The sequence below is a fragment of the Heliangelus exortis genome, chromosome 2 (genome assembly GCF_036169615.1).
Source record: "Heliangelus exortis chromosome 2, bHelExo1.hap1, whole genome shotgun sequence".
NCBI classification, from domain to species: domain Eukaryota; kingdom Metazoa; phylum Chordata; class Aves; order Apodiformes; family Trochilidae; genus Heliangelus; species Heliangelus exortis.
In genome coordinates, this window is record NC_092423.1 from 68,860,036 (window position 1) to 68,883,098 (window position 23,063).

The window sequence follows — 23,063 nt, forward strand, 5'->3', positions numbered from 1 at the left end:
ATACCTCAGGTAACAAGCAGTAGCAAAACAGGGGTTTAAAAGGAAGAAAAAAAGGACCATCTCCAGCTCTATTTAGCATGGGGCAACAACTTTTTCTGGCATACTGTAGAAGTACACAAAAAGGATGAATAAAAACAATTACTTCTACGTGACATACATAACTATGTATACACAACATATATAATATTATGTATAATATATAATAGTATTTTGTAGTATAATAATAATGTATATTTCCTTATACTGTGTAAATCACATAAGACTGAATGTGGTCATCAGTGATGCATTCCACTCTTTTCAGGGCCATAAGGCGAGATTTGATTTCTCCAAATGTAAGTTCCAAACATGCCAAAGCAACAGCTAAGAGAGCCCAATTCTTCAGGTACCAAACATCCTGGAAAAGCCCCCAGGGAAATCATTATCTTCTGGGGAGTAAGGTTCAGAACCCTCAACATGGAGACGTGCTTTCAACACAAAGAAAGGCTGCCCTCTGTTCTTCCTCTCCATCCCATACAGGAAAGCATGTTGCTACAAGGCAAGTCAAATCAGCTCAACAATCCAGTGAAACCATCTTTCCCCCCTTTCCTAGGTCAGTTTATTCACCTTCTTTCTACATCAGAAGTCTCTTCTCACACCATGCTTGCAGCAGAAGCCTCATGTCTGGGAAACAGCTGCCTTTTGCTCCCCCTACAGATTTTAACCACCTCTCTAGCACTACAAAAAAAGGGTCCTGAATTCTTGATCCAGTTTCACCACTCAGCCAAACTCAGCCATACTGCCCCTTACCACCACTGCCCTCTGCCCCCTCTCCAGCACTTGGCCAGCATCCAGGACCAAGCTTTCTGACCAGCCTCTTGTTCAGCTAGATCCTCAGTGGGGCTTTAATAATCCACTTCAGCAGATTGCCTCTTCCCCAGTTTTATTTCAAAACGTGCAGTCCCCTTCTCTCTTCGCCTACACAATGCAAACTTCTAACTGTCCTCTTTTAGATGACTGCATGGTTTTCTGCTTTCTGGCAGAATGAACTGAGAACGGCCCCAAGGACAAGTACTTGGGGGTTTTGGTTGATGAGAAGCTCGGTATGAGCTGGCAATGTGCACGTGCAGCCCAGAAAGTCAGCCGTATCCCTGGCTGTATCACAGGAAGCGTGGCCAGCAGGTCCAGGGAGATGATTCTGCCCTTTTACTCCACTCTTGTGAGACCTCACCTGGAGTACTGTGTCCAGCTCTGCAGCCCCCAACACAGGAAGGACACGGAGCTTTTGGAGCAAGTCCAGAGTTGGGCCATGAAGATGATCAGAGGGTTGGGACACCTTGCTTATGAAGACAGGCTGAGAGAGCTGGGGTTGTTCAGACTGGAGAAGAGAAGGCTCCAGGGAGACCTTATAACAGCCTTCCAGTACCTGAAGGGGGCCGACAGGAAAGCTGGGGAGGGACTTTGTATAAAGGCATGGAGTGATAGGAAAAGCAGTAAGGGTTTTAAGCTGGAGAGAATAAATTTAGCTTAGACATTAGGAAGAAATTTTTCACTGTGAGGGTGGTGAGACACTAGCCCAGTTGCCCAGAGATGTTGTGGATGCCCACTCCCTGGAAGTGTTGAAGGCCAGGCTGGATGAGGCTTTGAGCAACCTGGTCTGAGTGGGAGGTGGCCCTGCCCATGCAGAGGGTTTGGAACCAAGTGACCTTTAAGATTCCTTCCAACCCAAACCATTCTATGATCTGCCCCTACCTCAAACTTAGCTTTCTCTTATGGTTGGCTCATTTGGATTAAAATGCTACAGAACAGTCACACAATGTAGGAAACTTTAGGATCAACTCTAAAAGTCTGGCAAAACACACAAAGAATGCAAATGGGAGCCTTGCAACAGGAAGTTTCTGCAACTCTAGAAAGTAGTGCTACCAAACTTGCCCACCAGGGCAGTAGCAAAACCCCCAGAAAACTCCCCAAAGCTCTGCATCAACACTACATTGTGTCATTAAATTTAACTTGTGTTAACTCACCTGTGGCTCTCTTCCCTGAAGGGTTAATTCAGACATCAGAATTCAAGCTGATTTAGTGAAAAACTGTAAGGAACAAACACCACACGACAGGAAGAGCTAATGTGAAGCAGTAACTCTTGCTAACAAATACTGCCTATGCTCCAGCAGTTCCCTCTAGATCTGCCATACTATAAAGCAGTACTTCATTTTGTTTTCCCTGTCCTCAATTGTCAGGTCAGTTATCAATAAGCAAACTCTTCTTACTGAGGCTGGAACAGAAAAATAGCTCTGTTCATATGAGCAAACTAAAAGTCCACATGACAGTGCTACAAAACACAAAACGCTTCAGAAAACTGAAAATACTCCTGGCATATGTAAGAACACAAGGATTTTATCCTGCTCACATTAAAGGTAAATCCTTCTTAAAGAAAAAAAAAAAAAAAAAAAAGGAATGAAACAAAGTTTTCTCTGTCAAGACAACATAGCTAGAATCTTTATAACATGTATTTTCCACAAGAACTACAGTGAATAAACTTTTTGCCAAAAAAACAGACACGCATACTTCTATTCTTCATCAGGGTCCAGAATTTTTAAAAAAGGCTGCCACTAAGCCAAAGCAATACATTCCTTGTGCAACAAGCTATTTTGTATCCAGATGTACAAGATATATGTAAAATTTTCAAAGGCAACATTTAGCAAATGACTCCAAATATTCTTTCAAGAAAATAAGAACAATTTTCTGCTTGAACAGAAACCCTGTCACCTCCTGAAACTACCCTTTGATGCAACAGTTCCAGTTTGTCATGCATGGAAGAAGGATGTAAATCTCTGCACAACTGGACAGCACAAGAAAATAATGAAATTGTTGTTGGCCAACGTTGTGGCTTTTTTCAAGCATGTGAAAAACTCAAGTCTGAGAATAAACTGGCAACTTCTCAAGTCCCAGAGTAGGACAGATAGAAGTATCATAAGTTACTTTGCTCGTTACCCAGCGCTTCATCACTGCAGAGCACGCCAGCTGTGACATAGTGAAACTCCAATTAGAAAGACACATACTTCATAACTCCCTATCTGGAGAGCAGACTGCTCCCTTCCCACTCAAACTGGGAAGCTGTGGAGCTGACATCAGCTCTCAAGTTAGCCATCAGTTTCTCTGAGAGCTCAGAAAGGGAGGGGGGAAATGGTGGCAGCTACGGCTGCTCGATGACAGTGATTCTGGGAGCAGTTTTCCTAATACCTAAAACCCAAACAGCACAGGAGGTGAGCAGCTCATGGTTTTATAACAAATAAAGCCCAAAACAGAAACGACTCAACGGGAGAAGAGAGCTGAGGAAAAGATGGAGAAAGCCAATATACTGAAAGGAACAAGATTTCTTGCTATTACAAACACATCCTTTCAGTTAAGATAAAAGGTTCTGGTTAAGGCACAACAAAGTCCATTCTGCAAGCACAACCATGCGTTCAGAGTGTGTAGGGAAATGCCAACTATTGTCACCAGAGAGAGTTAAGGTGTGCAGCTGCTCTGTAAAGGCCCAATTTCAAAACACAGTATTGGACAAAGCAAAGACAGTCACTCTAAGTAACTTCAAAAGTTATTTCAAAGCATACAGAAGTCTGAAAAACAGGAAGACTGCTTTTGTATATATTTTGCATCCTCTTGCTGACTATTGAAGTCCAAGGCTTTTATTGGAAATTGAATACTAACTAAGAGTTACCAGTTACTCAGTTTTCCCCATTATTAAAAACCCTTTACTATCCCTGTCCCCATCATGCAAAGGGAATCTCCCAAGCCAATGCAGCCCAGCCAGCCTTTCTGTCTCCTCCCTCTAGGTGGAGAGCTTTGCTGTGCCACAGCTGCCCAGCCCCACAGCAGCTGGGGAGGAGGGGGAGCACCCTGATGATGCTTCCAATGCATCCTCAGTCCGTCAGATAGCTAGAGTTGCCATCAGGTATCCGTGTTGGTACGTGCTGCAGAGAAAAATCAAGATAGAAAAGTGGAGGGTACTCCCAGATCATCTTCATGCCAACACAAAATGAAGTAAAAAAGCAGAAGTCATTATGGGACTTTTGGGTCAGGAGCCTCCTGAAAAAAGGGAAACAGTGGCCCAGTTCTCCTCCCGCTGCCACTCTGCTTTGAGATTTTGGACTTCCTTCTTCTGCCCGAAAAATTCTGCTCTCTCCCTCTACAGCAACAATTTCTCATATTGCTCATATTACCAGACACAAAGTTTCTTTTCTCTATCACAAAGATAGAACAGAAATGTGTCAAAAGTTTCCATACCCACCTCAATCTTCCCCGTATTTTGTATTCATTTTGAATAATAGAGAAAAGAAGCATGTGCTTGACTTCCTCCTTTTCTAACTCTGTTCCCAAGAGGCCTGGGCACTGAGATCCTCTCATAGGTGTCCGGAACACCAGTACTCCTTGGAAGTATCTAAAGTGCAGACCCAGAGCATCATCTCTCTGTATAAAGGAGGACTACTTAAGCAGTAATATTACTTATTATAAAAGTTCAACCCCCAATGTTCATATTTGTGGATTTCACAGGAGATGGTATAAAAGTGAAAACCATAAGACAAGTCAGATACAGCTGAGGTGCTAAGAACAATGCCTATGCGATGATAAGAAAGCAAGGAATTAGGAATTAGGAATCAAGTCAGAATTTGATTAAATAACTAATGATACAGAACTGATGATACAATCATAATATTCACTTTTAAGCAGCTTGTGGTCTTAGAGCTTTATTATTTCATCATTATCAAGTTTGTTCACATCACACTGTTATTTCTAAACAAAGAAATGAATTTAAACCCATAAGCAAAATTTATTGAAAAATACTCAGTTCATGAATCACACAGTTTCACTCTTTCATGCTTCCATCAAGATGGGCCATCCCAGCTTTAACCTCCATTCCCATTGCCAGCTATATATTTCTATTTTCTCAGCACCAGTACTCGTGTGGCCAGCCAGGTCAAGCACAGCTACCAAAAGACCCTGAAAGAAGGGTTTCACTCTTTAACAGTCCTCATCTTTTCCTAGTTCTTAGTTTAATAGCAACTTCCAGCATTAAACAGAAATGGTCTTCCATTCCCAATCTACACACTCTTGCATCTTCTGTCCTTCACCAACAGAGGATTTTAGTTTTGCTGGGCTTGACAGTATCACCGCTGATAGAGCCTTTGGAACAATCTGAACAAGAAACTTCAACTTTATGATTTATCTTCCTCACTTTCTACTCTCCATCCCACCCAACATTCTCTACTGGATTACTCAGCCTTTTTCCATGTAATTAATGAACTAAGTGTGGCTGAATGCATTAACAAAGATAGCAGTATGCTAATGAGTGTTCATTCTGCAAGGCTGGGCTCCACACTCATTAAGCCATTCCTCCTATGAACTCTCCTAAAAGCCTAATAACAACTTCCAGCTAAATCCAGACCAAATACTTCATTACCCAAACTGTTTGACAGTGTAACTATAAGGACATGCATGCTATAGTACCTGATGAATCTTTGAAATCTTCATCATTTGCAAATAAACCTCACATGCATTTTTTTCAGGCATCAACAAGCTCAGGTACAGATTAGGAAGAAAGAGAAGCATATTGGTACCATACCACGTCTGCTAGCCATATTTTAACAGAAGTCCCAAAACAGTTGTAACAGGACTTGAACAAAGCCTTGTTTGCTTTAAAGATGCCAGGCGCCACACAGAGAAAATTGCTCACTTCTGAAACAAGTTACTCTCAGTTCAATTTCTCCAGAGGGCAAGATAATTATGTCCTGGTGTATTATTGCATTAACCAGCACTACCTGGCAGAGGCAACACGCCAATGCTGAGCTGCTTTAAAATAGACTCAATGATAACCCATAAGAGAGAACAACGGGTTTTACAGTTCTGTCTATAGAGGGTGTTACACCAAGCTTCTCTGAGGAGTGACTATAACCACCTAAGCTGTTCCAGATTCACATTCTGTACACAGTCACTCCTTTGTCCTCCTAACCCACCACATACACCAGACCCAAGAGGGAGCAACAGAAAGCCCTGCAAGGGGAACAAACACTGCCTTCTGTCACCCGTGCTGCTAAAAGCATGAAATGCCCATATATACACCCAGCAACAGCTGAGACAAGCCTTTACTGCTGCATTTACTTTTCCTTACCCAGGTCTGAAACAGAAGCATGCAGGTTTTTCTTCACGCTGCTGCTACATCTGCTGTTCCCTCAAAGAATGTAATGTTGCAGCTACTCCTCCTATGCTGCCCTACCAGCAGAGCAGCAGTGGCAGACTGGTAAAACAGAGGTATCAGTATTTTTTCCAAGAAGAGTGACATCGGAAATACCAGAATGAGTGAGGCTGCCCACTGTCAAAAGCAAAGCCAGCTTCTCTTTCTGCTTTCCCCCTAACAGAAAGCTACAACTGAAGAATTAAAAGCAATGAACATTTTCAGCATATGGATTTTTATGACCAAAAACCTCAAAAGGAAAGAGAGGCAAAAGGTCTCTCTGCAAAAATTAATCCTGGAATTAACATGATTCATTTGAACACTTACTAAGTGTTGTCCTATAAGAGTTATTACACACAAACACCTGTAAGGAGCCAGCTATTAATAGTACCAATGAAACTGTCATACAAAAACAAAGACGTGCTACTTGTGGCACTTTGATTAAGGCTGTGTCAGCAGTTTGATTTTCACAACTTTAACACCCAGCTGTAAAAACTACCTTCAGTAGAAGCAAGCATATTACGCCTGTATCCATAGGGAGCACAGTTTCTGTTTGCACTGGTGAAAACGCAAGAAACAACTGCATCTTAATACATCATCTCTGAATACTGATTCAGAATTTGCAGGTTGTTTTTTGATGTAATCATTGACAAATATAATTACACCTTAAAAGACAGTTTGGTAAATACTGCAAGACAGAAGCTTTGTAGAATGCAAGAAACTGAGAAGTAAGAGAATGTGATTTTCTATTTCAGCATATGTTCATCAAGAATTAAGAAGCTACATGCTAATGCACAGTTCACAGCTATAGGTCTTTAACTTGGCCACCATTTACTTAAACACATAACAGGCATTAACAGCATAAATGGCATAAACATTTATGTTTGAAAAGGCATCATTTGAGATTCTCCAAGCAAGGAAATCTGTAATAAAATATTAAGCAGTGAGTGATTAGCATGTACAAAATTAAAAGCAGCACTTAGGCTGGCATGAGGGGTACCATCTATCGCAAACAAGCATGAAAAATGCAGCATTTTAACTAAATGTGTGTTAGGGATATAGTATTGAAGATATCCTGCAATAGAAGAGCATTTTCTTTTAAGTAAAAGGCAGAGTTAAACCACAACCAAAATACAACTGGAATCCAAAAGAACTTCTTCCTGGTATGCTTTGTTCCATCAGGCATAGGGCAAAGGGTCTGGATTTTATTCTATTTAGCTGTTCAGTTTAATTATGACAAACATTACAGATTTGCTCAGAAGGCTAGCATCCTTGTCTGCCTCAGTGTGGAAAAGCTGTAAAATCTTAGTTGTAATACTTAGTAATATAATTTGATTAAGCACTGAATTTTAATAATGTGATTACCCTCACACACTAACATAAATTTGTGCCAAAGCTATGTTTCTTCTACATACATAATGCCAAAAGCAGTACAGTCCTACTGTAAAGACAGAAGAAGGATAGATTTTCCTCCTGGCCTTTTCTACATCTTTTCCTTTGATCAGACATTAAAATGAAGTCACCTCATTAAGACAATCAGAGGAACATGTGTAACTAGACAGACTTAAAGGCAACACACGTGCCAAACTCTGTAAATTTATAAACTCTCCCATCTCTCCCTCAGCCCAAAAAACGCCAGAGGGAAAACTGAACACAAACACAATGTTAAACTGAAGGGAAAAATTCCTATCTCAACAGTTAAAAGTAATCTTTTAAATCTTAAAAGAAAGAAATATATATATATATATACATGAGTTGGTTACTAGCCAATGCCATTTTCATATCTAGAAATTCTTTCGTCGTGAAAGCACAAAAAAAGCCCCAAAACATCAAAACCACCCCCACTGAAAGTCAAGAACTGCTCATGTGGGCTCGTACTTTCTCAAAACAATCTCTCTTTAATTGATTTTTGGCCATGCTTTCCCTTTTCCTACCATCCAGGGCTATAAACTGGACCCATCCTGCCCTTCAGCACACACAGACGATACAGTAGGTGCCAACATTTGCAAGTAATTATAGGGAGGTTTTACGAGGGGAACATGGACAGCCACCAGCTAACATCAAAATGCCATAGTTTCAGTGAATCTCCAAAGACTTCTGGAAGGAAAGTCATTACACTTTTTGGCTGGAATCATGTTTTAACATCAAAGTCCCAGTACATCCATGATAGAGAGAAACAAAAGACATCACTGAGCCCAAGGAAAGTGCAAATCAGACATGCCAGCTGGTCCCTCAAACAGAAAGACTAAAGGGAAGGAGACAACAGCAGTGACAACAGAGCTGCAGGGGTGTGCAGAGGGTGCTCAGGATGCACGTAGTGAGTTGGGAGCACTGTTACTCCTCACATCATCCAGAGCAGCAGTTGCACAGAAGCAATACCTCTAAAAAGTACTTTTTTTTTTTTCTTTTTTTTTACTTTTAGAGACAGGCATTTACTGTACAGTAAGATTTTCTTACTAGGAAAATGAAACACGAATAAGCAAATCCTGCCACCTTTTCACTTCCTACAGAGAGCCCTAGATGAAATAAATGTTTCCGACCAGGCAGCCATCCTAAGCACCTTTCACAGTCTGCAGAGCAGACATCAGAATAGCCATGCAATTCACAGTGGCAGTTTTCCCAGCCTAAACCTACATTTGCTCAAATGAGCCTGCACTCTCTATCATCTAGAGGGTTCTCACTCACCCTAACAGCTGCCTAGACAACTTGTTCAGATGGAGACACAGTTAAGCAAGAAAGTTCCCACCAGTAACACAGGCCCATGCAAAGGAAATGGCTCCAATAATTAGTGAAAATTCCCCATCACATTTTAAAGTCACACAAAGAAAATCTCTACTTAACCAGCGTCAAGAGTAAGCTGAACATCCACCACCACAAGTACTAGCTACAACATGAAATTATGGGGAAGTTGTATATTCCAAATACATCTTTCGAGTTTCCTGCTTTGCATGCCTTCATGTTAACTAAAAATATTTATGTATAAGCAATAACTTAAACCAGAATTTTACAGTTCATTAAATTTATCAAAATACAAAATACAGTATTATTGCTTAGGGAGCTTGAGAAGGCAAATTGAGAACAACCAGAACCTTAAGACAAGTCTCTGTTATACTTCCCTTTCATTAAACAAGACAGAGCGATACAAGATCTAAGGATTAAAACAAAGTTTTTGTGAGACCGAGTCGAACTGTACTATAAAAGGGACCAGCAGATGGTATTCTCCCATCTGACTAAGCTACTTTCCAATTTTAAGGAAGTCTGACCTCTTACACTGGTTAAAGAAGAAAAGCAAGAGAATATAATGACTATAAATTCTACCCACATTTCACAAATCGGAAATCTCAGCATAACAATGCATTTCTACAAAGACATTCTTATTAACATGATTAAATAGTGATCCAGCATAACTATGAGAGTATGAAAGTACAAAAATATTACCCAGTATGCAGCAAGAGTCATTTTAATAAGACATGCTCAGTATTGACTCTTTCCTTTTTGAATAACAAAGAACCCAAATTAGAAAAAAAACCATCAAATCACACTGTAAAATGTAGAAAAAGAACTGAAAAAGTTGCACTACATATTCAACTATAAAGGGTTGCAATAAGAACATAGAAACATTCAATGCAAATCAGTCAACCTTCAGAATTTCAAGACCTCAAAAGCAAAACCACAGTTATAAACTTGCAGTTTCAGATCAGCTACAAGTATGACTATTCCCTTAAAATGGGATGGCAAGGGCATAAACTGAAGTTTAACTCTGAGTCTTTATGACTTCCTTGCCTTCACATCTTCAAGAATAATTTTCCCACTTCACCATCAAAAACAAGTGGATGTGTGCTCCCCAGCCTGCAGACCTACAGAGCCTCAGCTGCTGTCCAAAGGCCAGACAGTATTCTGAAACAGCTTCCAGCTTCATTGTAAAAATAGGGAGGGAGGAAAAAAAAAAAAAAAAACAACCAAAAAAAACCAACTTGTAAGCAGAGAGGCCGTGAAGTTTTACTGGTACAAACCAGACCTGGGCCTTTGGCAGAGAAACTTATGTCCAGTAACAGCCGAATCAGCACCAGCAAAGAAGATTCTGGGCTGTTTCTTCTAAAGAGTTCCCATGGGACACAGATACCTTACAAAGCCACCTAAAATATAGAAGAATATAGTATTTTACATGCAGGTATGAAGAGCTCTATATTCTATGTATACTGCAAACGTTGTAGGATTTTAACAGTATTTTCATTTCAGTTGTGGAAAGCATGCTAAATTCTGGCAGGAATAGATTGACAGAATACTACTGTGTAACCACGGGTAAAGTCAGTGACATGAAAGCCACTTATTTAGTTGTACGAGATCCAGATAGTGCAGCCAGTCATTTCAGCATTTCAAGCACAAACTGGCTCCATACTTATGCTTTTAGAGAGCAATACTGGTGCTAAAGAAGGCAAGGACACCAACCAGCAGCCAAAGCTGAGTGGCTGCTCTGTATCTTTCTAGAAGAGAAATTATCCCCAAGAGGAAGTTACAGGTCACCTCCAGTATCATTAAAGAAGCCAGACATTGCTAATGCACCTAAAGAGATTTGCATCGACAAAACAAATGTTAGGGTTAAAAAAAAAAAAAAAAAAAAAAAAAAAGGAAAATAAGGAAATAACCACATCCCATGACAGAATGCCTGCAGTTTAACAAGGAGCAGCCTAAAGAGTGAGGTACAATTTCCCAGTTCCAGAGCAGCACCAAGTAAAGTGCACAGATAGGGACTATGGGACTATGATGGGAGTAACTATGATTCTCAGAAGGAATTTCTCCCAGTAGCCAGACATAGTTACAAACTGGACTTAGCTGCAGAGGTCACACTTCCACATGATCCTGACGGATGCACACATGGATGACAAAGCTGCCCTCTGCTCCAGTGTGAGGACAGTGTTGCTTCCCCTACTGATGGGCCTCACCAACCCACTGACGGTATTTTCCATCTGGTGATACAAATTCAGGCACAATCTACGATCATTGCCCAAAACCACCTCAGCCTACAGGTGAAAAGTAATAGGTGAAGCCAGGTAAGACCCAAGAGCGAGTTACTTGTGCCTTTACTACCCTCTTCAGCAGAAATCTTGTCATGATTACCTTAATCATGATGTGTTAAACAGAGATAATCACTAAGACACAGGTGGAGAGGCAACCTTCATCTAACAGATCAGGATCATGTAGCCAATTCTGACACCTGCTTGGCAACTAGCAGGCAGAAGGGACTCTAGCATATTGAACTAGAAGCATAAAATTCAGGAAGAGGCTATATATAGGAGCAGTCAGACGTATTCCCTGCTTGACTTGAGGCTTTCTTTGCTTCCAGACATGCACACATACCTTGGGAAAAGCTTGCTTACATTCATGAAATGGTAAATATGTTTGAGCCACTTCTGAAATCAGTTCAGACACTGTAGGATACAATTAAGTGTCTACTCTTCAAACTGCTTCTGATTTTGGGAAGGGAGGTTGCTTTTTACTTTGAGGGACTGGGGGATTTAATTTTGGAAGAAGAATGGGAGTTTTTCAGGTGGTTTAAGGCTTCATTGCATTATTGTGACAAGCCACCTCCCAGTGCCTATGAAAATACAGGAACAGCTGGAGCAGACCTGATGCATATTCTATTATCGCATATTTCAGCACCATCCTTGAGGGTGGAGATTTAGAAATTTGTATGCAATACACATAACATTCAAATAACATTACCTCCTCAGGAACTTAGAGGAAAAAAGACAAGAGGCATATATTTAGTAACTATGCAGGTGTCAGATATTCAGCAGAGACAAGGGATCTTCTCTTAACAGCACAAGCACTCAATTAAGATATTCAACATCCCAAATTTTTTCCTTCCACATTAGATTTCACCACAGGCTATAGGAATTTTACTTTTGAGAATTTCCAACCAGCAATATCAATCAAATGACAACTAAGGCAAAGTCTTGCCAAAACTTTTAATAATATTTGACTGTATCTTACTATATTTGATTGTTAATCAGAATTTTCCAGAGCAAGCAAATTTTCCTGTTAATTCAAGGGTATTACAGCACAGTGAATGCAGCCCAAGCTAGTTTATCTACTTGAAACCTCTGAAAAAAGCCAAGATCTGTGGCATCTCACACCCAAGGGAAGCAGATTTTTGTGTCTGACATACCTGTTGGATCACTGTACTTAAAGGTGGTGTGATGCTGACAACTTCTAACTGACCAATTTGACTGCACAATGCAAGCTATACCACTATTCAATGCAACAGAGATGACAAGTGCTCTACAATGGTACTTGCTAACTGCAATCAGATCATAAAGTCAATGGAGATCTCCTGAGACTTAATCTGCTTACTGTCAGGTGACATTTTTGAGTTACAAAGCAAAAATTCATGTTTCCCCCTTTTTTGTTACAGGGGTTTTAAAAATTCTGAAGAAGGAAGCCTCCCGTGGGTATACTATTTTGTGTCTTTGTGAATAAACAAAAAATTGTTGCAATATTTATTTACATGGCATATGAGGAAGTTCAGTTGCTTAATGATGTGTAAAAAGCACAGGTGAGAACAGATAAGCTACTTTATATCATCTTGCTTGGCAGGCTTTACAAAAACTTCATTATGTATTTAGATTGTGCAATCCATGCATGATCTAGAAAAGGAACAACCTATGGGGGTTTTCCAGTAATTATTAGAGGAAACTGGAGAGAATTCTACTTTTAACTCACCTCCTGCAGCTTTCCTTCATTGAAAAACTTTGGACATAACCGCATCCCTCTTTTAATATACATATGACTCAAAGAAATTCCTTAGGTGAAATCATCAAAAAACAACCAGTGAATTCATAGACCGATGCAGAAGGTGACAAATCTTTTAGAAAAAAAGATCCTTTATTATGCTAATTTGGCTAAAAATCAACAAGCAGAGATTTTGAGCAAGACAGATCACACACCTGTAAGAGGTGAAACTGGACATTTACCACACTGCTAACTTGCTAGTGCTTCGAGGAAATAATGTTTTCCAAAATAAGCCTGAGTTGTGCTACAAGAGTGTACAAAGGGAAGCAGAGCTGACAAGTCTGTAAGAACAGATCACTTTATCAGGGCTCTATTCCAGACCCAAAAGCCTGAAGAAGCTGGGACAAAGTTGCTAGAAATTGTCAAGATAAAGAAAGTACTTCATTCCTCCCAGACTAAATGGAAGCATCAGTTAAGTGCAATGAATCAGTCCCATTACCCTTCAGAAAAATAAGATGTGTGCAACAGGAAGCACAACTAGGATGAATACCAGTATCACAACTGCACTGAAATAACCTTTTATTCAGCTTCCTTGGATTACAGGAATCAGAGTGGTAACTTTTGAGGTGTTCTTCACACAGGCCATCAGCAGGTTTAAGTATTCCATTTTCCTTGTCCTTCTGCATAGCTATCTGTTTTCTAAGAAACTGACTCCCTTGTTCAGTAAACTCAACAGCCAAAAGATCTGAAAATCAGAGGAGAAAAGACCAAAACTTAGTGGGAGAGAAAGAAGTCACAGGAAAAAGGTTTTCACAGGAGTTCCTTCTTGAGTTTAGACTGGCTGTAGGACCATAGAGAAGATGCTTCAACTCTTTTAAAAAAAAAATCAGGAAATAGAAAAATATAGGTTCTGTCTACACTGCCAGTAACCAATATTCATTAAATAAAGAAGCTTACAAACAAAAAAACCCTCAAGACTAAGAAAGTAGAAAGCTGCTAGCAATGGAATATTCTACTTTCCTTGCCAGTCATGGCAACAGTGGCAATAGCCCTCACAGTTATCCACACCATCAAAAACTTTGATGAGAAAAGTTGCTTGAAGGAAGTTAACTTCCCAAAAACAGACTGGGTGCCATGCTTTCAATTGTTATATATATATATATTATCACCATTAAGATGAGCTTTACAGTTTTATATTTCCTGGAACATTTTCAGTATTTTATCTGCTTTCACAGCAGGTACACACCACAGTATACAGTACCTTATAACTCCCTTGCAGTTCACATTGTTTTTCAATCCACATCCTGTGCATATGATGTTCAAACACAAGGAATCTGATTGCCTGCACTTGTCCTTCAGTTAATACCTGCTAGCTGAGCCAGGCTAACAGAACTTCCCTCTGCAGTAAGCAGCTAGAGAACAGACTTCACTGGCAGTCACAAACACTGAGCAAAGCTGTGCAAAGATGGAAAGAAAAAAACGGGAAGTTAATACATCAAGACATGCATGAACTAATCCTATACCAGCTGTATTTTTTACCATATCTTCTAGCCCACACCACAAGCTGCACTATCCTGAAAGGCACTGGAATACAGCTGGGCTCCTCCAGGCAGGCACAGGGAGCAGCCAACATCCTGAGCTCCCAGTTTTTTGGAGAAGAAAAAATCCCTGCCAGTCTGCACAAATTGTTGTAGAGTATGAAACACGAAGGAAAAATTAAAACATTGACCTATTTCCTAACAGATTCTTTTGGTTAGAGGTCAATGCATTAGCTGAACTAGACTATCTGGTAACTCTCCTCCCTTCAAAGGGGGAGGCAAGGTAATCAAATTTCAACCATACAAGAAACCCCCAAACAACACACACCATTTCAAGCTTATATGAAGTTTCCTGTATTTCAGTTTGTGCACAAATTAGCGCTCCTACATCTCTGCAGCCTCAACGTATGGTAAGTATGTTCAACAAGTTCTCACTCTAGACAACTCTTGGTTGTGAAAAAAAGCAACTATGTATCAACTGTGTATCAAAGTACCTGGTATCAACCAAGACAGTATTTGTTTGAATGGAAAGACAGCAATACTAATATTTAGCTTTACTCACTCCAGCAAAAACTATCCTCCTCCTTTTATGCAGAAAAGCAATCATTTGGATTTTACCCTTCATCTAGCAAACCAATGTCCTCTTCCATTCAACAGACTCATGTTTTCTACATCTACCTTCCAGGTATACACACACTCCCTAGTGACAAAAGTTCCCACCCCACCACTTGGTCACAATACTTGAAAGAGATGCTTTTCTAAAGTGTAGTAAAAGTTCTACAGCTTTGCCTTAACTCTTCTCCAAGAAACAAAGTTCTTTTAGCTACAGGGTATCAAAGTTTTAGTCACATTCCATACAAGCTATTCATTACTTTTTTTTTAAATACCAAGAAATGAATCACGTTGTACTACTACAGACAGTTTGCCCCACAGAATCTGCCTTGGTTGGTTTCGTTCTCAACAGCCAGATTTAAAACAAGAATGTAACCTCAATTCACAGCAGCAAACCTTGCTTTCTCAGTACCTTTTCCACTCATCTCAGTACAGTCTTTCTCAAACTATGAACTGTAACAGCCCCACAGAACTTGCACAGCACATGTATAGGGGTTTAATGTGTTACATGAATAGCAGAGGTCATAATTAAATGATTGAACTTTTGATACCAGAAACACAGACCCCATATTTTACCTGTATCAACCAATTAAAGTATGCATTTCTGCATACTCACTTGTGAGCTGTACTTACAATATCTTGGGGTTTGCTTGAAACTTTAAAGGCTTCTATCCCTAAGTTTTGCCAAACAGCAGTCAAAATTGACATAACTGCAGGCAAGAGAGCAGAAGCTGGTGCTAGTACAGCAGTGTAGTGCTGCTGTAGGAGTTCTCAAAAGGCAGAAACACAACTGCCTTCATCTACAATTTCCAGTAGCCTCTGGCCATTTGACACTCAAGTTCTAGTGCATTGCTTCATTCAAAACTTTGTAAGTGCCTGTTGAATGATCTTGGTCTACAAACTCTTACCTTACTGTCTCTCCAAGTAAATCAGTAAGGACAGCACCAAACACAAGACAGATATTATTCACTGCTCAGAATCCAGTGACTAAGGGGGAAAAGTAGAAACATTAACATATAACATGTAACATGCAGTTAGACCCAGAGAGAGTATTTCTCCAGGAAGTCAAATATCTAAATACTCCTACAAGCTTAAGTGTACAAAAAGACAAATCAGGCTGATTCAGTGCAGTAAGACTTTCCAGACAGATTTGCAGTCAAAATACTGCTTTGGTATCTTCCCCAAATAAGAGACAAGACATATCTGCATAATTTAGAATTAAATGTGTTAGTTATACTGCTATTTGATTCAAAACTCCCATTTTTACAGAACAATTCTTCAAGGTATCAAAGTCTGAAAAGCCAAGTACATCTATTCTGCTTTCTGAAAAAAACTTTAATAAGAGTCACATTCAGTTTTGTAAAAAAAAAAAATTAAAAAATATCCATTTTAGTATACACAACGGCATGTTTGATTTGAAATACTTTGCCATAAATAAAGAAAACACAATGAATTACTCACAAGTAGTCTACCAGCAGACCAATACCTATGTGACACTTCAGAAATATTTTATCCATCCAACCACAGCAACTACTTTTCTCTGGAAGTTACTTCAGCAAAACAGTCAAGTAGTCAAGTGTGGTTTGTCCCACTGCTGTGTTGAGAAGGGAGATAAGGGTAATCTCAGCACTGGAAAAGGAGTTTACACCACTGCTGGCTACAGGCTTGGTTTCTTATCAGTAATGCAAGTAGTAGACTGAAACTGATTTCTCTCTAACCCCATGGGGTTACAATTTGTGAAGGTACATTTGTCTACTTTGATCTCATAGACTAAGGTCTTGCAGCCAGAATGCCACTTGAGTCATGAGTGGCAATTTGGAATTATGGAATTTATTTTCCTTTGTGGCTTCACCATGCATTTTGCAAACTTGTGTCGTTATTTGGCCAAAGGTCACAAAATCACCTTCCTATCAGTAACACATTTGTCCTTGTAGAGACCTCTCCTTTTAACACCTTCTATCTACAAAAGAAGCAAGACACACAGTCAGATTTTGTTAACTGGTCCAGTGAGCTGGCACACGCCTCTAGTCACTGCCTATACAGAAGAGCTTGTGAAGATAGACCCACCATCCTCTTCTAGCATCCTGTAAAGTCTTCTGAACACCATTAGAAGTCCATAATTCAGAAGTCACAGCTGTGCCATATCTCCATGGCATATTTCAGTCAAAAGCTGAACCATCTGTCAATATACTGCCCTACTTGAGCTCAACTCTTTCTCCATCATAGCAGGAGCAAAACCCCATCTTCTGTCAGTGGAAAAGATGGACAACTGGCTCATGGCTATACAGAAGTTCTGAAAAATAAAATGAGTCATCTCATTTCAACACTGTGATAAAATGCACTCGCTGAGACATTGTGTCAAATCAGGAAGGGCTGCTACAATTCAAGCAGCACCTTACTTGGCCCAAAAGCACTCTTAAGACAAAAGCATAATTCCACAGTTGCAGAAAATTATCACGGCCCAGTTAGCTCAACACTCATCTCCCACCTAACCTTGTTCCAGGAACCAGGCACTACAGGGCCTCAGTTCAGCAGATACTCTTAGAGTACACTGGCCACACGCAAACAAAAGCAGGTTCCTTGTACAATACAACTGTGTCAACTCACTTCTAAAAGCAATTTGCTGTAGAAGAGGCCCAGTGTAAATAAGGGGAGTTTACCATGTGATTCTCTCCTACACCTTCCTCAATCTGAAGGGATCAAAATTTACCTCATTTCTTGAAAGAACACCAGTTGCAAGGAAGACTGTGAAACAGACCAACACTTTTTAGCCCAATAATTAGTGTAACAGCCTGAGAAAGACAAAGCCTGAGCTCTAGTTTCTACTTCAGCATATCTGTATATTTTACACATGGTAATTAAGTTTAAAAATAGGGACTTTCTGCTGGTAGGTGGGACATAGAAATTTGCCTGTTCTCAGATAACAAACAGAAACCAGGTTTCCCACTTCTGTGTGAGTCCTCCAAATTATATTACAGCTATTAATAAAGAAAGGGAGCGAAAAAGGGGCAAGGAACAAGTATTACAGTTGCTTTCTTTAAAGTTCATCTAAGAAAAAGTGGGATGAAGATTCCTAGTGGCAGATCTCAAAATGATGGAGGACTACAGGACCTCGTAAGAGGCCACTCTCAATACAAAAATTCTCCAAGCCAAGAGTTGGTACAGCCTTGTCACTAAGACACCCACCCTCACTGGTTAATTTTGAGGTATTCCAGGCCTTTACTAGCCCTGGTTCTCCACTTGTTCCGATGCTAAATATATGTTTGACAAAGTTAAATTAATATGGAAAAGCTGCTTTGAAAATAGAGAAAAATAACAGAGAACACAGTATGGAAAAGAAGCAGGGTGTTGTAGCTACAAGGCCTCTAACTTACTATCTTCGATGAAGAGAAACAAACTTCTGTCAACAAACTGGAAGACTGTCACACAGCACCAAAGAAGTCCTTGGGAAAGCTCTGACTGTGCACTTGCTAAAAATAAACATCAAGCAAAAATGTTAGTATACACAGATTATAAGTTTTTCCACTTTTCTGAGTTTGTTGACCTCCTTGTCAAATAGGCACTTGGAGGGGCTTCATCAGTCTGCTATTGGCAGACGGCTATTAATGCACAGGAACAGATACAATGAGGTAAAACATGAACAGCCGGTGAATGTTCAAAGCACAGTCCAGGTTCTCTTGAATAACAGGTGAAAGCTGCTGTGATTATATTGTCTTTGGATTTACTCCCTCAGAAAGTGTCAGATGAGCATCGACAAACATTGTCTTAGAGTAAAAGAGCAACCTGCTTGTTTTGACATCTGCTTTTCCACACTGCTCACGTATTTTTAAAGAATCCACACCAGTACCTCACAACTGGATCTGAAGTGTACCAGAACAAGTCACAGTTGAAAGAGAAGCTCTTCCATGTACGAAGCTGGTACTGATTAAACACGAGCCATAAAGAAAAAAGCTGTTCCATTGGGAATCTGAGCATTAATGCTTACTACGCAACATTATCTACTTCATAGCTTATTCCAGCCACAGGAGAGAAACCCTCTGAGCAGAAGTCACTCAGAAATTCCAAGAGGTTAACAGTGCACAAGCAAAGCAGTTTTTTTTCCAGACAGCAGGCAACATCTACACTGCAAACCAAAGTGCTCCTCAAATATGACTAAGAGTGCACATGACAGCTTTCATTGAGCACCCACTTGCCCCCAGAGACACAACAATGCAGACCTCTCTGTAGACAAATAATCCAACCAAATATCCAAGTGACCTGTCAGAAGTGGAGCAGCAAAAGCCAAAAACTGCATACATCAACACTCCTGTAGGTCTCACCAGGACAAAACTCACCACAGGCACATCTTTTTTCACAATGCTGGAGTTACTCCAACGGAAGCTGCGATTTTTCTTTCCATGCCACCTTTCTCCTGCACCTCCTGCTCAAAGCACCAGGACTCCCAGAGCATCATTATCCCTATAAGTAATACAGCTAAAAAAACAAACAACCTGGAGACTGCAATGAATGCACATGAATACTGAAGAAGTGGCCTAGGGATATGATTTTTGCCATCCATTCAGGTCTGGGGATAAAGCAGGTGCTGACTGTAGAAGCATGGCTGCCCAGCATGCCAAAGAGACAGGTGACAAAGAGCTAAGTGAAAAGTCTGCTGAGAACAAACCTGCCCTCACACCTGCCCTGTTGATGAAGACTCCTAGTGCTGGCTCTCTTTTATTCTTTTTTTCTTTTAAACACACGCGGTGGCTCCTTTCTCATTGACACCTCACTTCACACCTCGTCTCAGTACACGTTATGCTCATTTCTTAGGCTTTCCTGGTATCGATTACTACGAGACAGTCCAAAACTGAGGGTAAAAAAAGTGATGCACCACACCCCTAATGAAAAACCCTTTTAGCCCCCCAGGGATTAACTTCACCATGGTGAGGCCAGAGAAGCCTCCTCCCCCGGACCGGTCCGCTCCGTCCCTCCGCTTCGGAGCCAGCCGGGGGCTATCAGAGGGCGAACACCGCAGGGGTGGCACCACCAGCAGCGGGGGGAAGCGGGCTCGGGGCCAGCCGCCCCGGGGGCTGGGAAGGCACCCCCGGGGTCCCGGGAGAAGAGAGGGCGGGTCTCGGATGCCTGCGAACGCACCGGGCAGCCCCCAACCACCCCCCACGCACGGCCTCAGCCAGGGGCATCTCACAGCGGGTGTATCGTCCCACCCCTGCCTCCGGCAGCCCCGGTGCTCCAGGCAGGGAAAACCCCAGGAAAGAGGGGAACCCCCCGCCTCCTCACCTGCCCGGTGATGCCGGTGATGAGAGCCACCTTCCTGCCGTTCACCTCGTCGCCGTCGTCTTCCGCAGCCGCGGCGCAGGCAGACGTCTCCGTCGCCGGCTGTGCCATCTTCCCGGCGGCGGGTACGGCCCAGGTGCGGGGCGGAGGCGCGACCGCTGTTGGGGAGGGGGCCGGCTCAGGGCGCTGGGGGCGGGCACCGAGGGAAGGACGCCTGCAGCTACCGAACGTGGCTCGCACATGAGCTGCCGACCACCCGGGGGCTATCTCTGCCCCTCCGGACACCGCATTTCCGCGCCCGACAGCGCTACCGCCCCGCCCCGCCCCGCGGCAGCCCCAGGTGCAGCCCCAGCCCCAGGTGCAGCTCCAGCCCCAACCCCAGCCCCAACCCCAACCCCAGCTCCGCCGCCGCCGGCACAGCCCCCGCGCAAGCGCGCGCCCCGCAACCGGGCGCGCCGTGCCCACCCCTCGCCCCGCCCCTCTCGGCCAATCAGGAGCCCCCGACACTTCCTTGAAGGGGATACGGGAGGGAGCGCGCCGCTGCACAAGGCGGGCGCGGTGATTGGTTGGGAGCGGGAGGGTGGGGCGTGGCCCGGCCCGGCCCGGCCCGGCCCGGCCCGGCCCGGCCCGGCCCGGCCCAGCCCAGCCCAGCCCAGTCGGTCCGCCGCTGAGGAGCGCGGTCCCGACTTCCTGACCGCGTGTCCGTGAGGAGGATGTGGCGGTGGCGGCGGCAGTGGCGGCGGCGGCGGACGAGTCCCCTCTTCTCCCGGCGTCAGGGAGCGTGCAGCGCCCCCTGCGGCGCGGAGGAGCGTGCGGTAGCGCCGGGGGCACCTGGTGGTGCGAAAGAGCGGCCCCGGGGGGACGCGGGGTACCCGGAGCCTCCCGGTCAGTCACCGCCCTCCCGGCCCTGCTGCCCTCCCCCGGGATGTTTTAGTAACCGGGGAGTGCCCCGGAGGCAGCTCAGGGTCGAAAGTGGATCCCTGTGAGGTGCCAGTGGGGTGGAGATGCGTAAAGCGGGTCCTCCTGGACCCTTCTGATCGTGAAAATAACGCGTTTGTAAAGGACCCAGAGGCTTCTGGAAAAGGGATTTATAATAAATATTTTTTTGCCTGATGAAACACGAAACAGACGCCCCCTTTTATTGAGGCAACGTGTTGCTGTATCTGCTAGAGAGAAGGCGCCTGTCCGTGTTCTAAATTTAATCCCTCAAGGCTGTCACCGCAGAGGTTCCTCATGGTACCTTTTGGGTGGTGGGACTTCTGCATGATTTTACTATTGTTATGGAAAAAAAAAATTACTCTGTGTCATTGAAAGCCCATAACATACTAAAAAAAAAAATAATAAAAGATGCTGAATCGGAGAGAATGCTGACTTTCAAGTGCAACAGCTCTCACTTTAAATCCTCTCATAGTCTGTGATGGAATGGAAACACTGTATTATGCCGCGGTTATTCAGCTGCAAGATGTCATCCCGTTTGTGCAGTTCCTGCTTCTTCTTTCCAAGACTTTTCCCAGGCACATGGAGCTTTATGGAGCTGGCAACATTCTCTACTATTCTGCAAACTGATCTCTCTCCGCTAGTGGTTGATTTATGAGGGACACGACAAATAATATGAATGCCACTATCTCTAGTTTCAAAAATACACTGGGGCCAAAAAAAAAAAAAATACTCTGAGATTACTCTGTACACAAGAAATAAAGCACAAAATTCAAAATTTATTTTATTTAAAAGCTTACGCTTTGAGGTTAGAGGAAGTTAGGAGCAAGTAATTTTTCAGTTCTTAGTTATATAGATCATTCGTCTCAAACTAGATCAGAGCTGCCTAAAGCAATGTATAAGCTAGAACTTTAAAAAATTGTTCTTTTTGTGGCCAGGCAAGCTTGTAAATGCTAGCTTTCCCTGGCAGTCAGTCCATTATCTGTACCCCAAAGCATAGCCTGCCTTCTTTCTGTGATCTGCTCAAGAAAGTGCTGCATAAGGCTGACAATACAAGTCCTGAACATGAGCCAGAAGAGAAACCCCCATCACTGGGGAGTTAATGTGCAGCCAAGAGGCTTTTTCTGATCCCTTTCTCCAAATACAGTTTCTCCTACCCCAGTCATCCAATATGCCACAAGAACTATTTTTCACACATCTCAGTTTCCTTGACTTATTCCCAAAAGCACTGCACCCAAGGGGGCAAGCCTGTTCAGGCCTTAACTTGCCTGATTAATCAAGAGCATCAGTTGAACAATCACTGTGTCCTATGAATGTATTCTGAGCTGACAGGCACTTTTGGCTCTTTCCCTGTTCAATGCAATAGCTTTCCTTCCAACTCAGCATGTGCACCCACGTGTTATTCAGAAGAAAAGACTCTGTAATCAGTGTCACTTTTGCAAGAGGACAATGTTGACCAGGCTGTCCTGAGGACTTTAGCAAGGTTCACACTTGAATTTTTGGTCAATACTTATATGTTATAAACAGACAGATGAAGCCAAACAGGATGCAGCCTAGATCACATTTCAGCTGACTGAAGAAAAAAAAAAAAATAATAAAACCCTTTAACTTGTTTAAATTTCTGTTCCATTTATAAGTCTGGCAGTGGTAGTTGCAGACACCATTAGCCAGCTACCATAATCCTGCTAGGTCTACCCCTGGCATGCACTGGGGCACATTCCAGGTTTAATGCACAAAGAAGGTTCTGTCACCAAAGTCTTCCAAGG

The 23,063-nt window shown here is 42.4% G+C and overlaps 1 protein-coding gene and 1 long non-coding RNA gene across 2 annotated transcripts in view; both read right to left on the reverse strand.

Moving 5' to 3' along the window:
• The window catches only part of GMDS (GDP-mannose 4,6-dehydratase), a 414,580-nt gene extending 393,789 nt beyond the window's left edge, over window positions 1-20,791 (reverse strand). The window contains exon 1 of the mRNA XM_071736566.1: window positions 20,365-20,791. Within this exon, the coding sequence (XP_071592667.1) occupies window positions 20,365-20,472 (108 nt within the window). The 5' untranslated portion in view covers window positions 20,473-20,791. The remainder of the gene's footprint in view (window positions 1-20,364) is intronic.
• On the reverse strand, window positions 13,500-19,756 carry LOC139792769 (uncharacterized). Its single transcript, XR_011724390.1, has 5 exons — window positions 19,422-19,756; window positions 18,462-18,557; window positions 15,996-17,832; window positions 14,199-14,392; window positions 13,500-13,682 (listed from the first exon to the last, which is right to left on the reverse strand). It is a non-coding gene; the product is annotated as an uncharacterized lncRNA (long non-coding RNA).
• Window positions 20,792-23,063: the final 2,272 nt, after the last annotated feature.